Source organism: Sciurus vulgaris, assembly GCF_902686455.1.
Source record: "Sciurus vulgaris genome assembly, chromosome: 11".
NCBI classification, from domain to species: domain Eukaryota; kingdom Metazoa; phylum Chordata; class Mammalia; order Rodentia; family Sciuridae; genus Sciurus; species Sciurus vulgaris.
This window is the reverse complement of record NC_136472.1, coordinates 1,152,954-1,168,002: the sequence shown is the minus strand read 5'-3', so window position 1 is coordinate 1,168,002 and position 15,049 is coordinate 1,152,954. Positions and strand designations below refer to the sequence as shown.

General features: G+C 58.2%; 1 protein-coding gene across 3 annotated transcripts in view; it reads left to right on the top strand.

The window, feature by feature from the left end:
- The window catches only part of MOB2 (MOB kinase activator 2), a 61,292-nt gene extending 48,086 nt beyond the window's left edge, over positions 1–13,206 (top strand). For 2 of the 3 annotated variants that reach the window (XM_079104970.1, XM_079104969.1), the window contains exons 2-5: positions 5,397–5,557; positions 5,743–5,836; positions 11,524–11,648; positions 12,137–13,206. In XM_079104970.1, coding sequence (XP_078961096.1) covers positions 5,397–5,557; positions 5,743–5,836; positions 11,524–11,648; positions 12,137–12,447 — 691 coding nt within the window. In that variant the 3' untranslated portion in view covers positions 12,448–13,206. The remainder of the gene's footprint in view (positions 1–5,396; positions 5,558–5,742; positions 5,837–11,523; positions 11,649–12,136) is intronic. The other variant, XM_079104971.1, reaches the window with a different exon arrangement.
- Positions 13,207–15,049: the final 1,843 nt, after the last annotated feature.

Here is a 15,049-nt window from a genome sequence, read left to right as displayed (position 1 = left end):
GCTGCAGGAGTCCCAGCCACCGGGGAAGCCATGGCAGAGGTCAGGGAGGCCCCTTGGAAGGGGGCAACTCAGCCAGGAGCCTCCCTAAGGCAGGGTGTGCAGCACTGCACACTTGAGCACTGGCTGCATGTGGCTGGGGGCGCCTGTTCTCCTGGACACTTGGCTGAGGGCTCTGCCCTCTCTGTTGTCTGGGCGTCTCCAGGGGGTGGGTCTCATGCTGTGTCCAGACGTAGTAAGCTCACAGCCCTGACGTAATGGCACACCTGCCTGGGGGCCATAGTTTCTCCTAGAAGAGAGCTCGTGTGTCCCTTTGGCAGGTGCAGGTGCAGGGAGGAGTCGGGTGGGGCTGGGAGGACCTGGGGAGGCCTGCGACAACACTGTCCAGGTGTGTGGGGTGCCTCCCGGTGTTGGAGACCGTTTTCAGGCCCCGAGACCTAGGGAGGCTGGGTAGGAGATGGGCACCCTTCTGGTGGACATCTGTCTGTTCTTGCTGTTGGGGTATCAGGAGAGCCTGGGAATGCTGGTTCCTCAAGGGAAGGCTGGTCTACCGGGCCTGATGATAGGGAAGCCGTCTCTGGGGCCTCGCCTTTTTCAGCTGTCACTTGTCCACTGAGAGTACAGGCCTCTAGAGATGTCACACAACATGCCTTCCACTTGGCTTCCTCCCACAGTGGTGTTTCTTGGGCCGAGCTCCAGAACTTGCACTCCCAGCCCCTGGTGCCCACCCCTGCCCCCACAGTGTGGGAGGGGTTGAGCAGTGGGTTTGGGAAGGCAAGGCCTGCCCACTTTCCCTCCTGAGGCTTGAGTCCACCCCCTGCCCAGCTCCCCCTTTCTTGAAATGCCCCGTAAGGGACCTCCTTGACCTGATCCCTGCCATCCCCAGCCTCCTAGGTCGCTGCTGACCCCCTCAGTCTCCACCCTCTCTTGGCTTCCCACAAGCATTCCCCCAAATCACCTGTGCTTGTCTCCTGGGGAACCTTGCTGTCCTGACACTGGCAGAGGCCTAGGAAGGCAGGGTGGGGCTCAGAGAGGCCTAGCTAAGGCAGCCTAGCGCAGGGGGAGGGGTAGTGCCAGACCTAGCTGCTCCTGCACCCACCCCTGCCCCGTGCTGCTCTAGCTGCACTTGCTCTGTGCTGGGAACCCCAGCCCCTGCCTGTCCACAGACGCCATGAAGATTCATTTTGTTTTTAGAACCTGCAAGCTCCCGTTGCTCCTTGGCAAGTGGGCGTGCCGGCAGTGGTGCCCCACAGTGGCGGCAGTGCATGCCAGGGCAGGAAGCTGGGAGCACCGCGCAGGCCAGTGGCTGTCAGAGATCAGGGTGACCTTTGATGGGGTCTTAGAGAGTCGGGGGAGGTTTGCCATGTGCCCCTGGTGCTGCGAGTCGGGGGGCATACAGACCCTAGCAGCAGCAGGGAGGACGAGCGGCAATGTCCGGCCAGTGCGTGGGGGCAGGCAGAAGGTGACTCCAGTGGGTCGAGGCATGTCTGCAGAGGGCGGCACTGGCTAGAGGGTCCAACCTCAGCCCACTGTGGGGTTTGGGAGTCTCCTGTCTGCCAGGACCACCCAGAACAGAGCAGCCGGGGCTGGGTCAGGGGACCTAGCTAGGACCCCTCCAGGGAAGGAAGGAAAGTTGGAATGGGATGTATTTGACTGTCCTGTGGAGTCCCCTCCATCCATACTTACAAGGTCCTTCCTCAGGCAGAGGTTGGACCCTGTGTGTCCCCTTGGTCCTGCCCCACGAGACTAGGTGAGCCCTGTGATGATGATCCAGGAGAGTTGTCCCAAAGTGCACTGGGCTCTGGGGACCCCCCCCACCCCCCCGCTGGGCTGGGGTGACAGGGACAGAGAAACTGAAGAGCTCTGGGGACGTGGCGTTGCACGTGCCTGCTTGTTGGAAGGGCGGGTCCTGGAGGAAGTAAGCAAGTGCTGGTGCCCAACACAGGCAAGCTCGCTGCCCTCCAGCCACGGCCCGCAGCCTCTGTGGCTCCACCTGGGGGGCCAGGCCTCCAGGCAGGCACTGCCCTTATCTGACCCCTCTGAGAACCCAGGTGGAGGCTGGCCTTGGCTCTGGGGCGTGTCCCAATCTCTATAAAGTGTGCGAGATGTGAGGACAGGATGCTGTCCCTAGGGTAGCCTCCCTGAGGTGCCCCCACCAAAGGCCTGAGACCACTGGTTCCTTCTGGCACCTCTGCCTTGTCCCATCCCACTCCCTACAGCTCTTAAGGGGACAGAACAAGGGACTGGTGGCAGCCTGGCCCCACTGCAGCCCATCTTGCCATGCAATTATGGCCCCCCATTGGGAGCTGGGCTCAACTTGTGTCACTGGCTCAGGTGGAACTTGCCTGCAGAGCAAGGTACGTAGGAGATGGAGGTCAGTTTGGTGGCAGTGGGGGCTAGGCCCCGGATCCACCCGGCTGGCGTGGAGCTTGAGTGCCTCCTAAGAAGGGCCCACGTGCCCAGCATTGTATTCCAGGCTGGGCTCAGCTTTTTGTTTGCGTGAACTCAACTCTACTGGAGGCCAAATAGCAGGGATCAGAGAAGTGTTGGGGACAGGAAGTGGAAGTGTCCTGAGGACGTCTGCCCAGTGCCTCTTGGGGCCTGTCCCTGTCAGTAGCTCTGGGAAAGCCTGGGAGCTACTTGCCAGGCCAGAGCTGTGGGCCCAAGAACTCCTGCCAGGAGCCTCAAGGTGGCTGCAGAGTGGTGCATGCACACTGCGCCTCTACCCAGCAGACCCCCCACTCTTTGACAGAGTGTGTCCAGAGCTCTAGGGCCCTGTCCTGTCCCCTGCCTGGCTCTGGCCACTCCCAGCTCTGCCCCAGAGGCTAAGCACAGTTGCCTTTTAAGGCAAAGATCTGCCTTGAGATGCCAAAAGGAAAACATTTCCTTGGCATTCAGGGAGTGTTTTTCTTCCTCTTTCTCTTAAATAAACCATCAGCAGCCTTTCAGAATACAAGGGAAAAAATAGGACATGGTCAGAGGGTTTCAAAGACCTTTTGCCTCCCTTGTAGCCTCCCATGGCTGGTGGAGGACAGGCACAGAGCAGGCCAGGTTACCTCCCAGCATTGCGTGCCCTGGCTGGCATCAGTGCCTTGTGCTCGAGATGGGCAGGAAGGCAAGTGCCCAGCACACGCCCCACCTGACTAATCTCTACTTGAACAGCCAGGGGCAGCAGCTGGCTGTCCACCTTGGGAGAAGCCAGGGTCAGGATTGTGCCTTCTTTCCTTCCTGGGCACCCGCAACCTGGAAGGGCATGCTGGGGCCAAGGCCAGGGCCACCTTCGCCTCCCCTGCCTGTCCACGGTGCTCACGTTTTAGCACACTCTTCTTCCCCAAGGTGGCTCAGCAGCTCCCCCAGAGCCCCCACCCCACCCCATGGAGCAGGGCATACTCCCAAGGAGGCCCCTCCAGGGACAGTCCTCCCAGCTGACTTCTCTGACCCACTTCGGCCCCCTGCTCAGCACTTGTGCTCCTTGCAGCAGGCGGCATCACTGGGGGCAGGGAACACTGGGTGCCTACCCTTGTCCCTTCATCTGTCCAGTGGAGCCTCAGCACTCCCAACAACCCCTCCTCGGGTGGCCTCTTTTGGTCACAAGGTTTCATGACAATATTGACTGTTTTTTTGTTTTTTGTTTTTTTTTTTTCAAAATCCTGTTGACCACTGAAGAATTTAGTTGTTCAGATGAGACCAAGCTAGAGATGTTCCCTGCAGGCTCTCAGGCATTGCTCTTAGGAGCCCATTGAGAGACTAAGATGTCAGAGAGCCTCCTGCAGGCACAGCCAGTGGATTGTAGCCTGGTCCCTCGCAGGCGCCACCAAGGTCCTTGGAGGCCATTGGGAAGCACTCCTGCCTGCCACATCTTAATGTCAGGTGGCACCTGCCCAGAAGGCCTCATGACAGGAGTCTGCAGGGTGAGGCTGGTGGGCTGACTGGAGCATCTGCAGGCCCCTTCAGCAGCCGCTTTGGGAACTCAGTGTGGAGGCTTCAAGTGAAAGCTGTTCACTCCTAGGCATGTTTGTGCCCAGTGCAGACTTTGCCACATGACAGAGAGACTGTCAGATGAGTCCCCTGACTGGCCTAGAATCTCGGAGAACTTGGGCCAGGCATTCCCAATCAGCAGGGCACTCTGGTGGGAGCACCCGTCTCAGTGCCTCTTAGAGGCTTGTGGGTGGAAGGGCCTCACGTGCAGGCTCACTGCTGCTGCAGCACTTACGAGAACAGCTGGTCTGGAGGAGGTGACCATCTGCAGGACCTGAGCATGCTCTGCATTGTGGCTTGGGAGCTGTTTACCCAGTTCAAATGAAAACAGGACATTTTAAAAGATATATTTATTCACTTTAAAATAGCCATAACAAGCCCACTGTGTGTTAACATAGCAGGACAGTCTCATAGAGAAGATCTTTTTGGGGAGAAGCTCAGTGAGGAGTCCCGGAGGGTCCTAGAGGAGGCTGGGCTTCCACACCACCTCCACCTTGCTTTGACCTGTGGGCACCCTGCAGGGCCTTCCCAGTGGACTCGATGCAGGGTAGCAGGTGGGAGTGTCCCAGCTGAGCGCACCAGTGAGAACTCGGGGAGAGGCCGTCTCCTGTGCTTGCTGTCCATTGGTTGCCAGGAGATTGCCAGCAGAAATGAACGCAGGGTGGGGCCGGGATCGTAGCTCAGCGGTGGAGCGTTTGCTAGTACATGTGAGGCTTTGGGTTCAATTCTCAGCACTACATATAAACAGATAAATACAAATACAGTTCCCTCAACAGCTAAAAATATATTAAAAAAAGAAAGAAGTGAATGAAGGGTGCCACTGATACTATCTGCCCAACCCTTTGAGGCTCTGGGGAGACCTCTGTGCTCTCAGGGTGCCCAGCAGCAGGGCTCCTGTCACCTGGGGTGAGGCTGCCCTGCCCTGAGCCATGTTCTGCCCTGGAGCCTCGATGTGAGCACACAGTGAGACAGGGAGCACAGGCTTAGTGAGATTGCCTGCGGAGGGACATAGACTCACGAGAGCGGCCCCCAAGGGTGCACAGTGAGGCTCCGCAGGCCCACAGTGTAGACCAGGGTTGTGGTCACACCCCCGGAAGGGCAACCTGTGCTCAGGTGGCTACCACTTGCCTGTCCTGGGGTCCTGGCTCCAGCCAGTCAAGAGGCCTTTTGCACCTACAAGCCAGGCCAAAACCCCCTGAGGATGGGGGCCAGGGCAGGCACCATGTAGGACAGCTTCCCGCCTGGAACCATGTAGCTTCCGGTTCTGCTGGGCTCTGGCAGAGGGGTTGTATTCCCTCTGCAGGCCTAGGTGTTGGCACTTCCCCCACTGCCACAGGCCGATCCCTCCTCGAGGCCCTGTGTGGTGTGTGGTCTGGGTCCAGCGGGGCACGTGGTGACCACACCGTCCTTTCTGTTGGCAGGAAGTCTAAAGCAAAGCCCAATGGCAAGAAGCCGGCTGCAGAGGAGAAGAAGGTGTACCTGCAGCCAGAGCACACCAAGTCCAGGATCACTGACTTCGAGTTCAAGGAGCTCGTGGTGCTGCCCCGGGAGATCGACCTCAACGAGTGGCTGGCCAGCAACAGTGCGTGCAGGCCAGCGGGAGGGCCGCAGTGCGGGGGGGCTGGCCCCTCCTCCCTCCTTGTGCGTTCTTGAGTGCGCCCAAGCTGGTCTCAGTGACCCATCTGCTGGGGAGGGTGTGGGGAGGGCGCGGCCCTGCACACATCCACGGAAGCAGGGGTTCTCACCTGCCCTTTCCATCTCTTCCAGCAACGACATTTTTCCACCACGTCAACCTACAGTATAGCACAATCTCGGAGTTCTGCACAGGAGAGACATGTCAGACAATGGCTGTTTGTAACACGTGAGTGATGACCTGGCACAGCCCCTCCCGGGAGGCTTGGGCTGGGCGTTGCTGCCTTTCTGCCCAGGCTCTTGGCTTCTCAAACTTGGTCCACACCTGGAGCCCCTGCAGAGTCCCAGGCTGGGCATTCTTCCACACCATCCTGTCCCTGAGGAGCCATTGGCCCAGCCTTGAGGGGCCCTGTTGGGGTACAGGAGGTGCCAGGAGTTGCCGAGGCTAATAGGCAGGGAGGTTTCCAAAGGGAGCACCCAGGTGTGGCTCCCTGAGGCTGCAGAGCACCGCAGGGGTCCCTTCTCAGAGCCCTACGTGTCCTGAGCGGGGCTCCAGGACTGCGCTGAGCAGACTGGTTTTGTGGGGGCTGGGCACCCTTTCTGCCCTCTTCTGGAAGCGTGTGCATGTTCAGCTCCACAGTAGGCGGTGTCCCTGAGGCCCCATGCCTGCACTGGAGGTAGGAGGTGCTGCCAGTGCTTTGCTGGGGTTGGGAGTGGCCAGGGCCAGAAGGCCAGCTCAGCGGCTTAGCCCAGGGCTGGTGCAGTGAGGTTCAGAGGGTTTTGTTGGTACTGTTTTATTCTTTTTAGATAGACATGCAGCAGAGTGTATTTTGACTGTGTTATACATACATGGAGTGTGGCTTATTCTCATGAGGATCCCATTCCTGTGGTTGTGCGTGAAGTGGAGTTTCACTGGTTGAGTATTCATGTAGGAACATAGGGAAGTGACGACCCACTCATTCTCCCATCTTTCCTATCCCCATCCCCGCTCCCCTCCCTCCATGCCCCTTCATCTAATCCAGTGAACTTCTGTTACCCACTCCATTGTGTGTTAGCATCCGCATATCAGAGAGAACATTCAGCCTTTGGTTTTTTTGGGATTGGTTTATTTCACTTAGCATGATAGTCTCCAGTTCCATCTACTTACCAACAAATACCATAATTTCATTCTTCTTCATGGCTGAATAATATTGCATTATGCTATATGTACCACATTTTCTTTATCCATTCATCTGTTGAAGAATACCTAGGCTGGTTCTGTAGCTTAGCTATTGTGAGTTGAACTTCTATAGACATTGATGTGGCTGCATCACTGAGGTATGCTGATTTTAAGTCCTCTGGGTATATACCAAGGAGTGGGATGGCTGGTCAAATGGTGTTTCTGATGTCTCCGTGTCCTCAGGACGCTGCAGCTCAGGACGGGTGGACACACGTGAGTGTGTGTGCACGTGTGCTGTCCTGAAAGCCGTCCTGCCTAAGCATGCAGCTTTCCAGGCTCCCGTCATAGGAACAAGTCCCTAGACAAAGCTGAGCCCACCAGAAGCCTCAGCACTGCGGGTGGCAGGTGGCTCCTGGGCCTCAGCTTGCTGGTCCTGGTGACGTGGCCCTGGCGAGTTGCAGCTCTGTCCTTGGGTGCAGACAGCAGCTGGCTTTCCACACTCTGTTTGCCCAGGAGAATCAGGTATTCCAGCTGGGCATCACCTGGGGAGGATGGCACAGTTTCCTTCAGTCTGCTGAGAGCAGGCTTGGCACCAGTGGGGCAGAGCTGGCCTCTGAGGGACCATCCCCATGACAGACCCTGATGGTAGGTGAGGGCAGCTCTTAAAAATGTGTGTCCAGCCCTGCTGAGGAGGATGCCTGCCCACCAGGCAGTGTCCAGGGCGCCCTGTGCAGACTGGCAGCACCTCCCCAGCTTCTCTGCACCCCCATGCCCTGTGGTATGGGGTCCAGTCTTCTCAAGCCTCGTGAAAGCATGGAGGGTTTAGTGTGGGACTGACTGACCTCTAGGCACGCACTCTACCGTGTCCAGTGTGCCTTATAGGGCCAGAGCAGCTGAAGCTCTCCTCCCTGTTCTTGCATGTAACCTGCTCAATGAATTTGTTGTATGTTAATTAATATTCCTGTAATCCCTTCCTGGGAACCTTTTGAGACCAAGGAATGGAAACTTAAACTAGTTTGAAAGGAAAAGGGAGTTGGTTAGGGATCCACAGAGCCCCTTGCTGTCCTCACGGCCAGGCGTTATGCCTGGGTCATGGGAGGGCATGTGCCAGGTTGGGGCAGCTCTTCATCCTACTGGCACCTGATCCACTGCTAGTGTTGGGATCCGCTGGGGGGAGGAGAGAAGGTGGATTAAGATGTGCAGATATCATGACTAGGAGTTTCTCACAGAGACAGACCTCTGAATTCAAGGAGCAGGATGAGCCCCAAAGGACTGAGCTGTGAAGCAGTGTGCAGACTTGGCTGATGCTGACTCAGGCAGAGAGGGCAGTGGCATGGACTGGGGAACCGGGAAAGCTTCATCACATCACAAGTGTGAAGGAGGGAAGGGCCGCTCCAAAGTCCACATCCCTGAGCATGTCCTGTGGGAACAAAGGCCGAATGGGAAGGAAGCCTGGGCATGCAGTGGCCGCAGACCTGCCCAGTGAGGGCAGACCCTGTGGCCTGGGTCTGTCTGTCCAGCTGCTGTGACGAGTGCTGAAGATGGACAGCTCCTAAACATACAAGTGTTTGCTCCTCAGCTCTGGGCAAGAATTCCAGATCGAGGGGCAGAGATCTGATGTCTGTGAGGACGTCCTAGGTCCTAGATGGCGCCTTCTTGTGGGGGGCTCTCGGCCTTTTATGAGAGCACATGTCCCCTCATAGGGGCTTGGTCACCTCCCAGAGGCCCCACTTCCAACACTGTCACCTTAGGCTGAGGCTTCAGCACGTGGATTTGGGGGACACACATTCAGACCACGGTGTCACTGAATTTTTTGGTGCTGGGGATTGAACCAAGGGTGCTCTCTCATGGAGCCTCAGCCCCACTGCTTTTTATTTCTTATTTTGAGAGCGGGTCTCACTGAAGTTGCTGAGGTCTTGGTTAAGTCACTGAGACTGGCCCAGAACTTGTGATCCTCCTGCCTCAGCCTCCTGAGTTGCCGGGATTACGGGGATGCACACTGTGCCCAGCCACTTTAAATGTGGTGATGTCAGGAGGTAGGTGCACAGTAAGGGATGCAGAGTAGGGACAGGCTGAGGAGACCACCTAAAGAGCAGCTGAAGTGGCTGTGTTCAGACCAACAGAGACAGCAAGGCAGCAGGTGGGGTGAAGATCGCATGCTGGAGAAGGGTCCACTCCACGAGCAGAAATGAGGGTCCCAGGCTCCCTGCAGCAGACAGAGCTGTGCACCAAGCACACAGAGCTGCAGGAGAGACCGAGGGCACCCACACGGGAGATCCCAGCCTCCTCTCAGCTGCAGGAGTGCAGTGTGCAGCAGGGTTGAGGACACTCCAGTCTGGGCAGCTTCAAGATCACAGGGGGCCCACCAAAGTAGATGACATCCTTGCCGCAGGAGAGCCCTCCACATGTCCTAAAGACTCTAGTCATGCTAAGGAAGTTGTCCAAGCACAGTGCAGGGAAACCAGAAATCAGTAACAGATGACAGGAAGATCACGGACACTTCGAAGTCAGGCAGGAAGTCTCTGGGAAAGTAGAAGCTATTTAAACTGAACACAAAATACTAGAATTGGTGGGACCTAGCCAGCCAAAGCAAGGCTGAGCGGGAGATTCATAGAACCTAGTGCTTATTTCAGAAAAAGAAGGAAGATCTCAAATCTGTAAGCTTCAGTCTTAGGAACTAGGAAAAGCAAAATCAACTCAAATTGAGCAGAGAAAAAGAAATAATAAGAGCAGAAATCACCAGAATTGATCAGGAAAACAACAGGGGAAGTCACTGAAACCAAAATGTGGTGCTGGAAAAGGTCAGTAGAATTGGTGCACCCCAGGCACGACAGCTGAGGGAGACGAGTGCTGGGTGGGAGGGGCAGGAGGGGCTGCGGCCATCAGGCGCCAGGAGGCAGTAAGGCGTACTGCAAAACGTCTTCCTCCAGCGAGTCACACAGCACAGGAGAGATGAGAAGCAAGAAGAGATGAGAGAAAAGGTCCACACTTGTGCAGAACATGATCGTGAAAACCTCAAGTTTCAAGCAAAAAAAAAATAAAATCAGTCAGGTCAGCAGGCAAAACAAACCAACAGCTTTGTGTGCTAGCGATGCACAATTGGAACCTGAATCATGCAGTAACTCCCACAGCAGCTCCCAAAACATGCTGTTCCAAGGTGTGAACTTGGTGTTTGCGGGGTCTGTGCCTGTGGAGAACAAACGGCAGACGCAGATCACAGGCGGCCTGCATGGGTGGAGGGACCTGCTCGCACACCAGCCTGCCGAGGGCGTGAGTTTCCCCGCAGGCAGGCCTTTTAGGTCAGTGCAACCCAGCAGGGTCTGCAACTGTGGTCCAGCTGATTCTGAAATGTGCGTGGATGGGCACAGTAACTAGAATAGCTGCGATTCCAAAACTAGAGTGAAGTTGTTGGGGTCCCCCAGGGTTAGGATTTACTTCAAAACCACAGAGTTAAGACAGAGTGGTGTTGGCCAGGGGACAGAAACTCAGCTCAGGGTTAGAGCAGAGCCCAGAAGCAACTCTCACTGGCCTCCTGATACTGACAAGGTACCAAGGAAACTCAGCAACAGGGATAGTTTTTCAACCACTGCAGCTGCGGAACTCAGGAGAAAGGAACAGAACACCACCTGGTCCTCATACGTCCTCAGAGAACACGGGGCACTTAGGAGAGTTTGTGGACTTGACACCAGAGCTCTGTCCACTGGTGGGAAAGTTCATGCCAGGGACTTCTCCTAGAAAGAAAAGAAACTGCAGGGTGGGAGACCATGGTGTACCAGTGATTGGGAGCTGTGCACGGCTGGAAGGACAGAGTTCCTAGCCCACAAGAGCTCCCAGTGGTTGGGAACACAGCCCATAACACCTTGGGCAAAGGGCTCAGCACAGCTCATGCCCGCCAGGAGCAGTCAGAGAGGTGCAGATCAGCCAGGATGAGGTCTTGCTACACATGTGGCACACACCAGTGCAGGTGCCAGGTGCTTGGAGGACATGCAGCCTGAGGGGACTGAGCTGTGCAGCCACCTGCACAGTGGCTTGGCAGGTGCTCATGGAGGAAGCATATGCTGACTATGACCATGATTCCTTCCTGGGCATCTGCCCTAGAGAAGTGAACACTTGTGTCCACACAAACCCATGCATGAGTGTCTACAGCAGCGTGGTCCTCAAGTGCCCCCAGCTGGTGAGCGGATGAATGGGCTGCGGGCCATGTGTACGGGGACCCCGTCTCAGCAGTGACAACCCTGATCTGTCCCCATGACTGGTGCCCAGTGAAAGGCCTGTGTACTTCCTTCACTGGGCCCTGCTCTCAGAGAAGTGCCCAGGGCAGCCAGGTGCAGTGAACAGCACGGGCCCCCACGTGTGGAACGGGAGTGTGGCTGCAGGTGTGGGTGGCGTACACCCACATGTCCTTGCTGCAGGCAGTGGCCTCCTTGGGCTAGCAGTCACACGAGGACTGGCCCCGTGCTCAAGCTGGGGCGGGGCTTGGGGTGGGTGTCCAGGGGTCAGGCCACTGACTGGGGAGGATGCAACTTTTGGCAGTGGGGGAAGGACACTACCCAGGGTCTGGGCCTCCTGGCAGATCCTCAGTCCCAGGCTGCCTCCCGGCAGAGATGGACGTCCAAGCAATATAAAATGACACGCCACTTCAACAGTAAACTTGAAGCCAGCACGTGGGTTCTCCACCTGTGTGTGTTCAGTCGCCAAGCCTGAGCCCAGCTCTCCGGGAGCTGCTGGCGGGTGCCCTGACTGGTCTCTGCCCACAGGCAGTACTGCTGGCATGACGAGCGGGGCAAGAAGGTGAAGTGCACGGCCCCCCAGTACGTCGACTTCGTCATGAGCTCTGTGCAGAAGCTGGTGACCGACGAGGACGTCTTCCCCACAAAATATGGTGCGTCTCTCAGCCTACCCAGGGCCAGCAGGGGCTCCTCCCGGGGCTGGGGACCGGGGGCGTGGGCCAGCTGCTGGGTGGCCTGCCACATGAGGGACTGGGCTGTGGAGAGAGGCGGCGCCTGCGGCAGGTCTCAGCCCAGCAAGGTGAGTGTGGGCCCTAAGAAGGACCTGGACATGGCCCTGTGCTGCCAGAGGGACAATGCCTGGTGGCAGGAAGTGCCCTGCGCTTGCCACTCACCCCCTTCCTGGCCCCATGGAGAGCCCTGGGGTGCCCGTCAGGTGGCATGGGGTGGCCTTCATGACACAGCTGGCACCCCCACTCCAGACACGCATTTCGGGGAGGGCTGGGACTGAGTGTCGCTTGAGCCCTGCCATTTCTGCCGTCTCAGGGACTGCCCTGGTGGGCGTCAGGGCCAGGGAGCGGCAGCAGGTGTGTGTGCTCCAGGCTGGCCTCCCGCAGGCCTGTGACACCCAGCCTCCCCGTAGGCAGAGAATTCCCCAGCTCCTTCGAGTCCCTGGTGAAGAAGATCTGCAAGTACCTGTTCCATGTGCTGGGCCACATCTACTGGGCCCACTTCAAGGAGACCCTGGCACTGGAGCTGCACGGACACTTGAACACACTCTATGTCCACTTCATCCTCTTCGCCAGGGAGTTCAACCTGCTTGACCCCAAAGAGACCGCCGTCCTGGACGACCTCACCGAGGTGCTGTGCAGCGGCCCCGGTGGGGGCGGTGGTGGAGGGGATGGGACCAGCAGCGGGGCCCCGGGGGCACAGAACCACGTGAAGGAGAGATGAGCCCCGAGGGCCGGACAGGGGTGCACATGTGCAAAGAGACAACCGTGGGTCTGCGTGTGCGCACACGTGCCCAGGCACGTTGGTGGTGAGGTCTGAGGCCCCAGGCTGCCCGAGTGTGGGCTTCACAGACGTGCTGCTGGGCCGCGCACTTCCTGCCCCCTGTTGGATGGATGAGCTGCTGGGCTGCGCACTTCCTGCCCCCTGTTGGATGATGAGTGCCGTGGGTAGCGGAGAGCCTTGGATTCATTCATGCATTCAATAAGCATTTATTGGACTGAGGGCTGAGTCTTCTGTAGGGTGTTCCTCCCTTGGGTCTTCCCTGTGGCCCCTGCCCTCCCCTCACCCCTCCTTAGGGGACTCCACTGCTTGGGAAGAAACACCTCGTGGTAGGTGGATCCCCTCCAAGAGGGCTTGGCCTGCATACCTGAGTTTCTGCTCTATTTGGGGGTGGGGCTCACTTTTACAGAGACCCGCCTCCCCGCGCCCCTCATCTGTCCTTGCTGGGATCCTGGCTTCGGATGGCTGAGTAGGGCCGGCTGTGGGAGGCCTGGGGTGATCTGCAAGGGTGCCCGCCTGCTGCTTGCTGCCATCATCCCTTCCTGCTGCCTCCCTGATGCAGGGGGCCTGCCATGTGCAGGTACTGGGGCGGAGCCAGAACAGGGCTCAGGCCCTGCTCGGAGGTGCAGCTGTCAGCAGAAGGCAGAGATCCGCTTGAGTTCATCTGTGCAGTCCTAATAAAAAGAATCCTCTCAGGTCAGAGCCTTGTGTGTCCTAGCCTGGTCGCTCCCCCTTCAGAGTGGGCAGCCCTGCCCGTGTCCAGGAGCAGTGCCAGGTTGCCGGGACCACATTGCCTTCTGTGTCATCCTCATGCAGGGAAAGGCACCCTCTCATGTGACTGCAGTTGTCTGAGGGGTCAACTCCCCCACTCCACTGCAGGGGCCATTCTGGCTAGGGCTGTGGTCTCAGGGACGCAGACATGAGAGGGCCGAGGGAGGAAGCGGGGTCAGGGGCCTGAGCTGTGGCCTGGAGCTGGTCTGGAAACCTAGTGGGCAAGGGAGAGAGCCCGGGCAGGGGCACGGCCTGGCCAGCACAGACCTCAGGACCTTGGACCACCCCTTTGTAGGCCTACTGTGCCTGGTGACTGAGGACGCTGCCCTTGTGGAAGGTTCAACCTCTGCATATGCCCCTCAATTGCTGGCCCACCTGGGTTCTGGCAGGCCCTCCAGCTCAGCCTGCACAACATGCCTGTGTCTGACAGGCCCTTCCTCCACCTTCCTGCACTATGGCCAGCCCCTGGGGAGGGGCCAGAGGCCAGAGCCCTCCCCTCTCTGCTTCCTGTTGGGGGTCTTTTCAGCTCCCTACAGCTACCGGGGCGGGGCCAGCCCCACCTGCCTGCTCTCTGGACCTTGGCAGTGGCTTCCTTGTTGCTTGCTGGGGACAGTCTCTCCTTCTCCCACCCTGGAGAGCAGCCCCCAACCTGATAGCCCCAAGGGTCCCCAGAAAGTCTAGGGACACCCAGGGTCTTCACGGCCTGGCCCCACTGCCTCCCCACAGGGGCCCTGCCCTGTCTCTTTCATCATCAGCTGCACAGTGGGTCAGCTGGGGTTTCTTTAGACTCCCTGATGCCTGGACCAACGCCAAGCCTGCTGACTCAGTCCCAGGGATGGAGCCCCCTGGGACTCCCACCCTGGGTGATGCTCAGCATGTCTCCTATTATAGAACTTGACTGCGGGGGCTAGCTCAGGCACCTTGGGTAGGGTCTGCACTGGCTAGGGTACCATGGGGCTCCCAGGGGAGGGATGGCAAGAGCAGGGAGGAGCCTGGCCTAGCAGGGATGCCCTCTTGTCAGCTCCCAGGTCAGGAGGTGTGGGGGCTGGGCTCTGGGCTGAGCTCTGCGAGGAGATGTGGCCTGCAGCTTGGGTCAGTGTGTTTAGGAACGTGACCTGACTCCCTGGTGGGGGCTGGTGGAGGTGGAAGAGCCTGCCAGTGGGGAGTGTCTGGGTTCTATGACTGGCTGGGGTGGGGACCGGGATGGAGGGGGTGACATGTCTCTATAGGGATCACAGGACAGCCGCAGGCAAGTGTCCGGGATGCATGTCGTCCTGACGCTTGGGGGCGCTGTAGGACTCCTGGCCACACATCACCTGGGAGGGGAGGGGCAGCTGGACGAGGCTACAGTCAGCCCTTTGGGGATGTCTCCTGCCTCTTCTGAGGGTGATTGGGCACTGCCATGTGCTCTTGGCCACCTGATGGCTCTGGCTGCAAGACGCGCGGTGTCCCGGCCACCTCTGGGGCCTTGGGGAAGCCTTCCTGCCTCTGCCATGTCTTCCCTGCCTGCATGCAGGGTCCCTTGGTTCTTCCTGCATTGCAGGGTAGCAGAGCCCAGGCTGAATCCCAGTGGGTGCCCCTAAGTTCTCGTTTGTCCTGGAAGGTGGAACAGTTTTCTCCCCAGAGTCCATGACCTGATTGCTAGAACCTGCGTCACGCAGTCAGTGCTTACGTAGCCATGTGGTGAAAGCTGCAGGGGCGTCGGTTCCTGACTGGCTGACCTTGAGGCCAGAGACCTGGGTGGTCCCAGTGTGGCCAGGCATCATGAGCATCC